The sequence below is a fragment of the Heteronotia binoei genome, chromosome 21, assembly GCF_032191835.1.
Source record: "Heteronotia binoei isolate CCM8104 ecotype False Entrance Well chromosome 21, APGP_CSIRO_Hbin_v1, whole genome shotgun sequence".
In the NCBI taxonomy this organism is placed as follows: domain Eukaryota; kingdom Metazoa; phylum Chordata; class Lepidosauria; order Squamata; family Gekkonidae; genus Heteronotia; species Heteronotia binoei.
The window spans coordinates 146,618,275-146,633,317 of NC_083243.1; the positions used below are offsets into that span (position 1 = coordinate 146,618,275).

At 43.9% G+C, this 15,043-nt stretch overlaps 1 protein-coding gene across 3 annotated transcripts in view; it reads left to right on the plus strand.

The window, feature by feature from the left end:
• The window catches only part of LMO1 (LIM domain only 1), a 166,469-nt gene extending 152,925 nt beyond the window's left edge, over window positions 1-13,544 (plus strand). For all 3 annotated transcript variants that reach the window (XM_060262533.1, XM_060262534.1, XM_060262532.1), the window contains exon 4: window positions 13,090-13,544. In XM_060262533.1, coding sequence (XP_060118516.1) covers window positions 13,090-13,195 — 106 coding nt within the window. In that variant the 3' untranslated portion in view covers window positions 13,196-13,544. The remainder of the gene's footprint in view (window positions 1-13,089) is intronic.
• The last annotated feature ends 1,499 nt before the right edge of the window (window positions 13,545-15,043 follow it).

Below are 15,043 nucleotides of genomic sequence, written 5' to 3' on the forward strand. Positions count from 1 at the left end.
GGGAAAGGTCTCCTTTCTGCCCTGGTGCTGAATCTTGGGGATCTATGGAAGCTACTGCAAGTCTTCCACAGGCCTAAGTAACAATAAGGGGTAAAGATGATTTGTTCTGTGTTTTTGTTTTGTGTTGTTGTGTCTTGCACTTTCTCCAAGGATCTCAATGCAGTATAGATGGGGCTTATCTGGTTTTTATACTCGAAGCAGCCCTGACAGAGATCAACAGAGAAAAATGTCTCACCTAGGCCCATGCAGGGGGCTCCATGGTTCAGTAGTGAGCTGAAAACATCTTTCTCTAATCCAAACCTAACGCTCCATCTGATACACTTTGGGCCCTCTGTACTTCAAGATCTGCAAAGGTCTGCAAAGACTTAACAGTACAATCCTGAGATGAGCCCCATTGAATAGACCGAAGTATGGTTCTGAGTAGATCTGCTTCTTTTAAACAGGGTGCTACCACTTTTAGATACATCTCATCTGTTCCTATATGTAGCTACAGTAGATATGTATGCACACATGTAGAAGGAAATCAATTGAACATAGTTGGATAAAAGGCCCTGAAATGTATTGTTCGCATTTTCCCTCTGTATGTGTGTATGTGTGTTTGAGTGTTTATCCTGGCTGAGGATATGCTTCATGTATCTGATGAAATGAGCTCTTCACACACACACACACACACACACACACACACACACACACACACACTATAACTTAAAGGCTCCAGAACTAATTTCTCTTTTTCTGCAACACAGTATCCCACTGGAATGCAAGACACTGAAATTCCTTGTCTTTCAGGTCTTATAAAATATTTGGTGGAACTAAATTGTTGTTGGAATAAATTTAACAAAATCTTGTTTGGGTTGAACAACATTGCCAGTAATATCCTTTAGAATTTTAAATCCTGCACATACAACACACCTGCGCGCGCGCACACACACACAGAACACCTTTTAAAAGCTAAAGTATATAATCAAAAATTTACTGTTTGTTTGGAGAGAAGGTGGTGTGGTATACCGTGATCTCATCAGATCTTGGAAGCTAGGCAGGGATGGTATTTAGAGAAACCAAAGAGACTGCAGAGGCAGGCAATGGCAACCCACCTCTGCTTCTCACTTGCCTTGAAAACCCTTAGCTGTGACTTGACAGCGCTTTATGTGTTTGTTTCCTAAAATACGTCGCATAGATATATGATCAAAAGTTAAATTCATTTGAAATTACTTGCCTTGTGCTGCAAGCAAACTTTATAAAAACAACCACAGACTAAAGACATGGAAAGACTAGGTGGTAGGGCATGAGCTTTTGTGAGTCAGTGCTCGTTTCCTCAGATGCAGCTAGAATGTGAGTCCATCTGTCCTATATATTGGAAAGTGAAGTGAAAAAAAAGCTGTCTGTGGGCACAGTGCCCAGTGACCCAGGACTGCATTATGCCCTAACCATTTTATTGTGGTGATAGTTTTCATAAGCAAGAACCTGCTTCATCGCATACAGGACAAATACATTTTTAGCTATATATCTGATGATATAATTACATGAGAAGTGTACTTATGTAATTCTTTTGAGAAACTTTTAAAAATTATATAGTGTGGTTGGTCAACTGTGATTTAGGAGGAGGGTCAACTATAGGAGAGAGAGGCTTCTTTCCACACACATTTCCCCATGGAATATTGTTACCTCCAAAATACTTTTACTCCCACTAAGGCATAGCATTGATCTTATTGTATAAGATCAAAGGCTATAACAATTAGGACACACAAAAGGTCATAGGCAACTATGGTAAAAATAAAAACACAATAATGTTAGATTAAGATAGTTAGCTGTGTTAGTCTATCTGTAGCAGCAGAAAAGAGTAAGAGTCCAGTAGCACCTTAAGGACTAATAAAATTTGTGGTAGAGCATGAGCTTTTTTGATCACTTTTTCAGTATCCTCAGTATCTTAATCTTTAGTATCTAAAGAAGTGAGCAGTGACTCACAAAAGCCCTTACCTTACCACAAATTTTGTTAGTCTTTAAGGTGCTACTGCACTCTTACTCTTTTGTACTGCTACAATAATGTTAAAAACTCTTAAAAACACATTAAACACACAAACACCTATTTTCTCAGCTGCCAAGGCAAATTGTACTCCCACCAAGAAGGCTTTTAGTCATGCCCAATGGGTTCTTAAAATCTTTTTTTTCTGTTAATATAAGAACATCATGCCATATCATTCACTACTTTTTTAAACTCCCTTTTTGTTTAAAAAAGAGTTTGTTGGAAGGGGCAGGGAAATATACTGTGTGAGGAACCAAACCAGATCCACTGTTAGTCAAGTAGAATTAGCTGTACAATGCTGCTTTCAACATAAGACTAACATTTTAAATATGACACTGGCAAACACCTGTTTGTATTATACTGGTAGGTAACCTCATCATGGAGTGAGATTGACTAAAGCTTCTCACCATGTGTAGAATTACTGGCAAACTCCAGTTTGTTGGCATGTAGGGTATGAAAAGGCCCTCAAGGGCCTAATTTGACCCCATTTTGAAATTTCAGCCTGTGAGCTTCCAAGACTGTCATTTCTAAAACATAAAATATTTTTGAATGCTTTGCAAGGTCTTCCAGTCCTGCCACTCTAAACCTCCGCTGATTTGGCAAGAGGCAGCTGTCAAACACACGCATTTGTGCCAGTGGCAAGACTTTAATCTTCATTTTGCATTACTACTCCTTCAGTTTTTGCCTTCCCGGTTTAAGGCTAAAATAAGTAGCGAGTCAGCAGCTGTCTGTTTTCAGTCAGCAAGGAAAACCTTTCCAGTTCAGCAAAACATTTGAAGAAACTGTGACTTTTAGGGCAAATTTCAAGGAGCAGATTTTACTAGGGTTTTGTTGTTTTGTGTAGGGGTTGTTTTTCAGTAATTCAAAATTTTAAAACTTGGGGGCAGTTAAAAGAGATGTAAAGTATTTTCCAAGAGAATGGAAATAGGCTAACATGTTGAATGTTATCCATCCTATTATAATCCAATTTATACATTAAAATGTCTTAAAGTTTAAACATTTAGACATGGATTAGGAGAAAATGAGCAGCATCCCATTTCTACCAAATAGACTGATTCTGATGTCAGGTGTCACACTATATAAAATCTACTGTTTTGCAGCATAGTTTTGGTTAAAATGTAAAGATTATGAAGAATGTTTTATTGTATAAATGTAGACACCTGCAGCAACATGGAAGCTGTTTCCCCTTGAAGTGGCCCCACAGTTCTGAGCTGCTGTTTCCCCTGTAGTGACAGGTACAGTACTGGGTGCCTGGGTTTTTTCTGCTTGAGTTAGTAGCATCTCAGAATGGGAGGGTGCTTCTACCAGCAAAATAGCATGAGGAAAGGGTTAACTTCCCACCCTGTTCTGCAAATCCAGTCCAAAATGAGAACCTCTTTGGGTGACTTGTATGGTTTTAAAAATACATCAGGAAATATGCCCATGGATTTACCTCATATCATGAAATTTGACCCACATTTGGGTTACTTTATCAGAAATTTTTAGTGGTTTCACCTTTTCATTTAAAAAAATTCTTGGACCTAAATACATAATATGGAGGTAGCTATTTGCCTAGCCAACCAGTCTCTTCAAATAGTGATATTTAGAACATTTTGACTTAAATGATATTCTGATAAAATAGTTAAAGAGCACAACCCTCTTTGTCAGTTCAGTCAAAGGCTAACAGAGTCCAGAGAAAATTTCTATTTATTGTTCACTATTGCACATAAGGTAGCAAAGAATGGACTTCATAGCCTATAAAAGGAAGTAAATACTATGAATCACCTCAGGACTGTGGAAATATGGTTGTCATGAAGTTGGAAATAATCTGTGGAATTTCATCTCTCAGCTAACCCAGTCTGAATAAAAATTTGTGGCTTTGCTGCAGGGAGAAAGTATATTTCTTAATTTTTGTCAGAATATTTATTATTCAAGTAATAGCTAGTCAGGTAGGCAGAAAGCAGGCTAGCGCTGGCATGGTAACTTGCCCTGATGCTGGTAGCTCAGCTGCTACACTTTGTTATGCACACTTACCAGTGGAAACCAAAAGGGAGCCGGTATTGTGCCAGCCTAGAGTAATCCGGGACAGGGATGGGAGTTTTCAGAAACATGTTTTTTTTCCTGATAGGGTTCTATGATTGAAGCGAGCCATTTCACATTATTCCACTTTTATCTCGCTTCCACGAGCGTTGGCTGCTTTCGTGCCCTTTTTTGCCCGCCGGCGCACGATCTCCAGCTTTTTTTTTTTTTTTTTGCTAAGATTGCTATAGCGATGTTTCAAAACACCATAGGATTGGATACAGAGTTCAAGTGAGAAGAGAATTTACAATGCCTGGAAATCTGAACATGGTCTCCCCCCCCCCCCCTAATATTTATACCTGCTGCAGCTTGGCACAAGTCACTTTCCAGCCAATAGCCTGTGACCATGGATGGGTGCACATCAGGCTGGGTTAGCAACATCTGTCTCACCAGTGACTGTTGGTCTGTTTTCCCGCCGAAACCTGCTGCCCTATGGGCAACCCCTCTCCAGGTGGCAACAGCCCCCCCATAAATGTGCCTCAGAGTCACCTACAAACCAATCACATTCCCGTGACTCCTGTGTGGGCATGGAAGTGATAGCAACAGGTGACAGACCAATGCCTGGTGCCCTGATCTCCCGCTTGAACTGTGTATCCAATGGGGCACTTGCTACAAAGTGTCAGCTGTAGTGATCTCAGGCATCTCAATGGAGCCCAGGCATCCCTATGGTGGTGCTGTTTTGAAACATCGCTATAGCACTATAGCACTATAATAATCTTAGCCCGATGTTAAAAAAAAAAAAGCTGGAGGCAAAAAAGGGTGTGAAAACGGCACTCCTGGAATCAGTACGGGACATTTCACACAGCGTCCCATAGCGATTTCAACACGGAAGGAGGAGTTGAAAATTGAAAGAAGCTGCTCTTTGTTAATAATGACTCAGGCATGCCTCACTACCGGGACATCCGTGGGACTGTGTGAAAAGGTAACAGTATTCCGGTAGCAGCCAGTTACTGAATCGGGTCTGTCTGAAATGCCAGCAGAAACCCGTTACTGTTCAGTAACTGACCAGCTGCCATACCGGAATACTTAGGCTGTGTGAAAAAGCTGTTGTAGTTCTCACTCATCTTTCATCAAAATGGACTTGTGAATGTCAGCTGAACTAACTAAAGATGGCATGTAAAATAGGGAGCCCTGTTATGCTTGTTCAGCATTCAATATATAATATGAAAGACAGGTTGCTTACCTATAACTGTAGATCTTCGAGTGGTCATCTGTGCATTCACACTCATGGGATATAGCGCCTGCGCCAATCCCCCAAATCGGTACGTAAAAAACCCGGGATTTTTTCGCACTCGGCACGAATCCCAGTACGCATGCTCACCGGAGCCAGCGTGAGGGTCCCGCCAGTTCCTTCTTGACCGCTGGATGCCCCTAACATGGGGAGACCGTCAGCAGTGGGGAAGGAGGGCAGGTAGTGTGAATGCACAGATGACCACTCGAAGATCTACAGTTACAGGTTAGCACCCTGTCTATCTTCTTCGTGGTCTCTGTGCTTCACACTCATGGGAGATTAGCAAGCAAGACATACCTGGAGGCGGGAAGACGGTCAACCAGAAGAGACAGCTTGCAGCATCGCAGCTCCCAGACAAGTCCTCTGCTGAGCATGCACATCCAGAGCGTAGTGCTTCATGAAAGCATGCGGAGAGGACCAGGTGGCAGCCTTACGTCCATCAGGGAAATGCCTTTCAGGAACGCCACCAATGTCGCCATTGCTCTAGTAAAGTGTCCATTAATGGGCCCAGGCAACGGCTTCTTTGCCAGCAGATAGCACAGGTTGATGATCTCAGTGAGCCACTTCGAAAGCCACTGAGATGAAATTCTGGAGCCCAACTTAGGAGCAGCATAAGAAACAAAAAGATGCTGGTCCTGACGGAAACTCTTAGAACAACTCAAATAAAATAATAACGCACGCTTAACATCCAAATCGTGCCACTGATATTCCTCATCCGAGGAAGGTGTGGGATAAAACGTGGGTAGCTAAAAGTCCAACTTAAGGTGAAACTGGGAAACCACCTTGGGAAGAAAAGAAACATCAGGAGCCAATGACACTCCGGACTCCTGAAAAACTAAATATGGGTAGTCACAATGCATAGCCATGAGCTCCCCTACATGGCGTGCAGATGTGATTGCTACCAAAAAAGCAGTCTTCCAAGACAGAAGCTGTAGCGAACATGTTGCCATTGGCTCGAAGGGACGCCAAGTCAACCTGTCCAACACTAAAGTCAAATTCCACAACTGTGGGGGTGACCTTGATGGGGGATGCAATCTGAGCAGACCCTTTAGAAACCTCTTTGAATGAGGGTGCACAAAAACTGAATGCCCCTCCACAGACTCATGGTATGCTGATATTGTTGATAAATAAACTTTAACAGAAGAAAAGGAAAGTCCAGCATCCACCAGTTATAACAGAAAATTAAAAATCACCAATAGCCCCACCCGTTGGGGTGAGACTGCAGGGTTAGCCAAAACTGAAGAAACTTCCCCCACTTCCTATCATAGGAAGTACGGGTAGACAACTTCCTACTATTTAGGAAGACGTGTTGGACTCTGCTGGAGAACTCACAAGGTCGATGAACCACACCGTCAGCTTCAGATGAGGCACGTTGTGATGGAACCCGTGACTGTCCTGGGCTGACAGAAGGTCCGGTTCCACCGGAAACTGATAAAAAAAATCCCTCGCTAGTTGAAGCAAGATCGGGAACCAGTTCTGCTGAGGCCACCATGGTGTCACTAGGATGCAGCGTGGCCTTTCTCTTGCAATTTTGTTGACCACTCTTGTCAACAGAGGCGGACACAGGTATAGGAACCAATCGTTCCACAGGAATATCAGGCCGTCTCCCAATGATTCTGGATCCATGCCCCACCCCCACCCCCGGAACAGAACAGAGGACACTTCCAATTGCTGGATGTGGCAAACACATCCACCTGAGGATACCCCCCAGAGCCGAAACACAGGTTGAAGGAAGCGCCACTGTAACTCCCACTTATTTGTGGAGATGCTGCTCCTCTGCTCAATGAGTCCGCCTGCAGATTGAGCACCCCTGGAAGGTGTGCAGCCTTTATTTAGATGTCATTCTCCAGGCACTCCATCCACAGTTCTAGTGCTAGAACATAGAGCCGTCGCCCTGCCTGTTGACATAACAAAGGGCTGTAGTATTGTCCATCAACAGGGCCACCGCTTTCCCCGCCACCATGGGATAGAAAGACCAAAGGGCAAAATGAATTGCCAACAATTCCAGATAGTTTATGTGGCAATGAGTCAATTGCAGTGAGTCCATGTGAGCACCCTAGCCCACAAAGGTGCATCTGTGGTAATCATCACTGTTGTTACAGGTAGGTGGAAAGGAGCTCCTTGACAGATGTTGTGTCTGAATTTCCACCATTGCAGGGACCGGAGGATCAAGGGTGGAATTGTGAACCTCTTCCGAGGTGAGTCCCGTAAAGGCCGAAACTGTCTGAGAAACCACAGCTGAAGACCTCTCATTCTCAATTTTGCAAACAGCAGCACGCTTGTAGTCACTGCCATCAGCCCCAGTATCCGCTGTAGCTGCTGTGCCATGCCCCATTTCTGACTCCGGAAAAGATGTACAAGTTTGATAATGTCCATCACTCTCTGCTGAGGCAGAAAAGTGCAGTGAAGGCTTGTGCCCAGCAAGGCCCCTATAAACTGAACTGTCCATGATGGTGTAAGATGAGACTTTGTCATGTTGACCTGCAGACCTAAGGTGGGAAGAAGATGAAGAGTAGTTGCGATATGGCCGGATAGACATTCTTCTGACTCCGCCACAAGGAGCCAGTCGTCAATATATGGAAAGACGACTATACCTTGAAGCCGGAGATGTGTGGCTACAACACTCATCATCTTGGTGAATACCCTTGGTGCAGTGCACAAGCTGAATGGAAGGGCTTTGTACTGGAAGTGGTTGGAACCTATTGCAAAATGAAGGAAATGCCTGTATGCCGGGTGGATGCTGACGTGGAAGTAGGCATCCTTGACATCCAACGTTGCCATCCAATCCCCATGGTTGATGAGAGGAAGGATTGTTTGCAGAGTGGACATTCTGAATTTCTGGTACACGATAAACTTGTTCAGATTCCAAAGGTCCATAATTGGTCTCAATCCCCCATCTTGTTTGGGAACCAGGAAATAACGAGAGTAGAACCCCCCCGTTCTGGCCTCTACTAAGACCGGTTCTATGGCTTGTTTCTGCAAGAGGTTGCTCACCTCCGCTAGCAGAGGTGGGGAAGGGGGTGTGGTGACAATCACTGACTGAGTCGGAACCTGAATGAAGTCTATACTGTATCCTTCTGCTATGATGGAAAGAACCCACCTGTCTGTGGAAATGGACTCCCAAGCCGGCAGGTATTGACGAAGGCAGATGAGTGATGAAGGAGGGGCAGCAATGCGTGCTATGGAAAAGTCAAAGGCCCTGCTTTTGTGGTCGAGCACCCTTAGATTTGCCAGTAATCTAGGATGCTGAAGCAAACCTGTTTTTATTGTTTTCCCTATAGGGAGACCTGCTCTCTGGTTGGGAAGAGCGAGGTCTCCACGGCTGATTGGGGGAGAATTTTTGGTAGGGCCTCTTGGGCCAAGTTTTATGCCACTGCTTAGGCTTGCCTGCCCTAGAGGAGGCCGGGACACCCAGGTTTCTTGAGGTCTTTATACTTTTGTCCATCTCTTGGATGGACAAAACCACTGTTGGTGGTTGAACTGAAAAGACCTTCACCTTCGAATGGAAGGTCTTCAACAAAGGCCCTGGTGTCAGGCTGAAGAGCTGTGGATCTTAGCCAAGAGTGACGGCGTAGGGAGACAGCAGAAGTGATGATTTTTGCCGATACGTCCACCATGTGCTTTGCTGCAGCCAGTTGTTGCTTGGCCACAGCAAAGCCCTCCTTTTGCAGCTTCCTAAATGAAGATCTCTTCTCCTCGCTCAGGGAGGACAAAAGGGGTGTGAGCTGCTGCCAAATGGAGTATTGGTAGCGGGCCATGCACACGGCATAATTGGAGACCTTCACTCCCAATGCTCCTGCTGAATAAAATTTCCTTCCTGCATTATCCAACTTCTTGGCCTCTTTGTCAGGTGGGGAAGAATGAGTCTTGCGCACCTTGGATGATGAGGAGACCACCACCGAGTTGGGCTTGGAGTGGGAGAACAAAAACAGCACCAGCCTCCTGGACCCGATACATATGGTTCTGTCTCTGGGAAGAAATAGGTGTAGATACCGGTTTCGCCCAAGGCTCCTTCACCGCCTGCAGGATAACTTTTGTCACAGGCAGGGCCGTCGATGTGTCCCTCTGCCTAATATCGAAGACCGTGTCATCGACAACTGGCTGTGGTTGAAGCACTGTGAGGGAGAGGGAGTGTGTCATCTGCTTCACCAGGTCCCCATAAGACTTCAGATCTTCTGATGGAGATATGGGAAGATCCTCAGCAATATGAGACTCTGGCGAAGGTTCCACCGCTCTATCAGGGTCACTGGTACTGACCTCGGAGTCCAATGATGAAGAGTCTCTTCTCACAGAGTGCTCGGAGAATATCGGAGTTGAAGCTCGCTTGGGTGACCGCAGAGATACCGACGACCGCTGATCCCATTTGGGGAAGTCACGTGGAGGATACCACTGGTATGGCGGGTACGGGTAACCGTAAGAACAAGGCCACTGACGTTGATCCCACGGCGGAAGTGGCAGGAAGTGTCGAATCATAGCAGCTGGTTCTAGCTCTCTCCGTCCCATAGTCGGTGCGAGAGGTGCCAGGGGTTCGTTCGGTACCGAAGCCTCAATCTCTGATATCAAACCACTGTCGCTCCGACGACGTGATCCCGATCTTGATGAGTGGGTGCACTGGGTCAGGTCTATCTCCTGCTCCGATCCTGACAGGTGGATCGGTTGCGAAGCTCTGCTTCTCGACACCAAAGGACTCCTTGGAAGTGGAGACGCCAGGATCTTTTGGGGTGGAGCAGTTTGCGTCAATACCAAAGCATCCCGAGAAGGAGTGCGGGAAAGTCTGTTCTTTCGCTTCTCCTTCGACTTCTTCAGGAGGGACGATTGGGTCCCCGAATCGTCCTGACGTTTCTTGGCCGGAGTCACCACTAACTCTTCAGAGGGGCGTTTCGTTGAGTCGGCCTCGCTCGGTTGGCATATTGGTCTGTATCAGTGACGATGGGCTGACCGATGTAACCATCAGAGCCGGGGTGGCTTCCCCCATTGATACCGATGGGCCCGTTGCCATTTTCTGCGGACGAAGAACCGATTCCACAAGTGCTGCCAATAGCCTCGCCGCCCGGTTTTTGCAGGTTTGCTTTGAGAAGCTCAAGCAATGCAGGCACGAATCGACACGATGTCCCTCACCCAGGCACAGTAAGCAGAGGGAGTGACCGTCAGGAGGTGCAATTTTGCTACCACACTTGCGGCAACGTTTAAAAAAACCCCAACGCCTTTCCATAGGCACTGGAACCCACACAGAACGATTTCTGAGGGAATGGGGGGGGGAATAAAGCCCCGAGGGGCAAAGTCCAACAACAACAGTCTCTCTTTTTTTTCTCCAAACAACAATAACTATCTATAACTATCTATAACTATTTAACTATTAACTAAGAAAACACAAACGGGCTATATCAACTAGAAAAATCGAAAGGATTACAGTACCGACCGGAGCAAATGAAAGAAGATCCTCTCAGCGCGGCGGTCGAAAAGGAACTGGTGGGATCCTCGCGCTGGCTCCTGTGAGCATGCGTACTGGGACGCCTGCGCATGCTCACTGGTGCCGAGCACGAAAAAATCCCGGGCTTTTTAGGAACCGATTCGGGGGATCAGCACAGGTGCTATATCCGATGAGTGTGAAGCACAGAGACCACGAAGGAGATATAGTCTTCACTTGCTACAGTTTGTACAGATTGAGATTAAAGATTATGAGGGGGAAAGTCACAGGAAGGAATAAACAAGAACTCATTCAGTACCTAAAACAAGCAAAGCCATAGGACTTTTCAAGTGATTCTAAACAGTTATACATAAGACCATTGCAATCAACGAGTTTAAAAGTCTGTAACTCTGCTTAAAATACTGTTCTACCATTTAGATTAGATGTGTCAAATGTCTGACCCACCTGGGGCTTTAATGGGGCCCACAGCTCTTTTCTTCTCCTCCTCTCCTTACCCTTTGAAGTTCCAAGACTGCTGAAATTCCCAGCTCTTCTGCCTTGTCTTTGCTGGCTGCAGCAGGAAACTCTTCTGGGCTTGCAAAACTGCAAAGAAAATGCAGAATGGATTTTCCATTAGGGTCTCTGAGCCCAGATATATGGTCTATGCAGTGCCAGATTAAACCCTGTGGAGGCCTCTAGGCAGTCGAAATCTTGGGGGGCACCTCACAAATTATATTAGATTCTGAGCGCCCACCCCACTGCCCATGGCCCCCACTGCAGCCTGCGAGCATCTTCTTAAAAGCCCCTTTTACTAAGCTGCAGAGGAGAGGCAGAAAGAGGCAAATTTAGCAACAATGGGCAGCAGCCTCACCAGGCAAGTTGGGCAAAGAGCAGCTCAGTTGCTGGCTGTGCATGCAGGCTGGAAGGGCTGCAAGTAGGGGGGAAACTAAGGGGGAAAGCTGGCCTGGGCCCCCTAAAGGCATGGGGGCCCATAGGCCAGTGCCTACTTGGCCTAATTGTTAATCCGGCTCTGTTTATCTGGGACCAGAGACTTTAATTGAAAATACATTCCACATTTTCCTTGCAACTTTGTCTGTGCTGCAATATGTTTCAATGGAGTAGAACCCAGTTTCACTTTCCAGCATTCCTACAGCCAGCTGAAGCTGTCGCTTCATGGAGTTATGTCCTTGCAAGGCTATGATGCTTTGAAAGGGCTGATGCTTTGAAACAGCTTGTCTCTGCTGAATGAACCTGAGAACTGGTGCCTAGTGAGTACTCTAACCTGGGAACTCACAGCCAAACATGGATATTGCACTGGAGAGCTATTGCCAATCTTAACAGACCTGGAGGAGGGAGAAGCTTGCAATGCCCAGCCATTTCATGTTTTCCTAGGCTCAGAACATTTTATATTTTTAGTTTCTGCTGTGATCCTTATGCTTTTTCTTGATGTTTTCTTTTAAAAATTGCATTGCAAATCCCACTATTCCCCCACCTTTCCATTTTAAACAAAATATTGGAAGAGTTTTAAGCATGTTTGTATTTTAAGTAAAAAAATCTTTAAATGTGTCTTTAATGAAGATTGTATCTCTGCTACCTGGCATTACATTTTATGACATGTCTCACAAAGTCCCATTTATGTCAGATCCAGCCCTTGTAACAAACGAGTTTGACATCCCTGATATAGATCATATGTCACTTGAATCTAATTTGTATACTTGTGGAGATTCTTGTTTTTAAACTTTAGAAAACTGTCTTTCAGTAAAATTAGAGTCTGGTAAATATGAGATGGATCCACAGTTTTTAATCCCTTAAAGGGTCAATTGATCAGAAGGAGCTAATACATGATGAGAATCCGAGATGTTGCAATCTCAGGCCCAAACAAAGCAAAAAGCCTGACCACATTTCCAGAGTAAAATGGACTTTAAAAAAAAATAAAAATAAAAGTATTCCTTCTGTCATGGCAGTAAATTGTACTCATTAATGAAAAACCTTTATAAATATATGAACTACATGTAGCAATAAAAATTTTTTTTTTGCTTTTTCAAATTTGTCTCTTGGAGTTTTTGCAGGTGGAAATGAACCAAGCAAGCTATCTTATGCAGCGTAATGGTAGAGACACTCCTCGTTTTAGTACTATATAGACTTCATAAGATCAAAGAAAATTACTGGCTTGTAGCAGGTGAAAAGCAGTTATTTGGATCAATCTGGGCAAAAAAGTGGGGGGAAGCACCTTGATTCTTTTTCAAAGCCACAGTCATACCTGCATGCAATAGTGAGCTCCATACACTCAAAATGAGTAAAATGGAGTTTGAGCAAGGTTTGGAGTATGCAAATTGATTTTGATCCATCCCTTTTTTTTTTTAATTTCAGATTTTGTGTGGGAGACAAATTTTTCCTGAAGAACAACATGATCTTGTGCCAGATGGACTATGAGGAGGGGCAACTGAATGGAAGCTTTGAGCCCCAAGTTCAATAACTAATCCTGTTTTGCTGAAACACTGTGGGATGGACGTTCAGCCGCACTAGCAGTGAAGGGCGTCTGTCAGCTTGCCTGCAATATTTTTTTAATTCTTGGTCCACAAAGGACTATATACATTGTAGTATTTCCCCCTGCCCCAACACAAAGCAGTTACAATTTTAGATGTACAGTTGTGCCTGCTTAGCTGAGCACTGCATTGCCTGTATGTTTGTGAGGTTTTTTTGGGGAGGAGATTTGGGGGAGGGATCTGTACAGTCTGTTTTTCTGTATATAAACTTGAACATTTATTTTATGAAAAATGTAATGCAATTTTATTACAGGTGTGAATTAAAAATTATGAATGTTTCCTGGTCATTTTAGGCTGTTATTTATTCCGTTTACACTTTTGTAGCAAGAAACCACATCACATATAACTGCCCCACTTTGATGTTACCATAGACAAGTAACTCAAGGAGATGACTAGAACAAGGGAAACTGAACTAGCCACCCCCAAATATCTGTTTGGCAATATTCCAACAGAGTTCTCGATGTGCAGCCCCATAATCTGAACTGGGATGGAACACTGCCAGGAATACTCATTACCTATGTAATCCCTTATTCAACTGGCATTATGTGTGTATTACCTTTAGCTGGACTATATATCTGGAACCACTGCAAGCAACATAATGTGTCAGTTCATATTGGATGTTTTGTTCCAAGGTTCCCCAGAACAGCAGTTACTTTTAATACCAGCCTGAAGGCAGACAAATTTGTCCAGCACTTTTCATTGTATATCCTGTGAATGTGGAGCAAACTGGGCTGTCTTAACACTGTTTTAAAGGAATGTGTTGCAAATCTTGCCAGGAAACAAAAATGTTGTTTTGCAAATTTAGAAAAATGTTGGTCTCTGACATGGTGAGGTCAAAGACTGCCATGCTATATGGCTCGTGAAATATTTTCTTTTGATTAAGCATAGTAAGATTTGTTTTGATTAAGCATAGTAAGACTTTGTTTTGATTAAGCATAGCAGAAAGCCTCCAGTAATGCTGTTGTGACAAAGAGTGATTGAGAGAGAAGGTAGGGGAACAAGCATATGTGGGCAAGAATAACAGCTTTTGTTCTAGGAATTCCTATTGCTTTTGAAAAAGGTATAATTCAGTGGAAGATGGTAAAGTACTTCACTGCTACTTGGCTCAATGACATTTATGGTCTACAGGGCTCCATTTTATCTTCATCCTATTTTATATCTGCAGGTTTAAATCTATCTATACTATTATTGGTATATAGCCTATGACATTTAAACCAAATAAATGACTGTAATATCTGTAGGAATTTATATACAAATTTAGGGTCAAGCATCAGTATGCAAATGTCATCCAATTCTTGTTCTTAGATGGGTGAAACAAAAGTTTCCCTAAACAGGTAACTGGAACCAAAAGAGCTAAAATTGAAACTCAATCAAGACAAGATGAAGTTTCTGCTGGTAAGTAATCATTTACTTCCATAAGGTGGAGTGTCTCTATAATATAGTGGGTTCTAGGCATCAAGGACTCGAGGCAGTAGTGATAACAAGCTCTTTATTGAATATAGCATGCCAATGGCTTAACTATATAAAATACTGTGTTCCCACACTAGTGTTTGATAGGGCCATTCAAACCAACCAGGGGCCTGTGATTGGAGCAGGGCAGTTAGGATTTGAATCCTCTTGCCCATTGTTCCTCAGACCCCAAGCTCATCACATACATGTATTCACATACATAACAGTCTATTCTGGAAAGGGTCACACCCTCAAGTATATTATTTGCAGTCTGGTAAGTCTTGCCCATTGTTCCTCAGACCTCAAGCTCATCACATACATGTATTCAC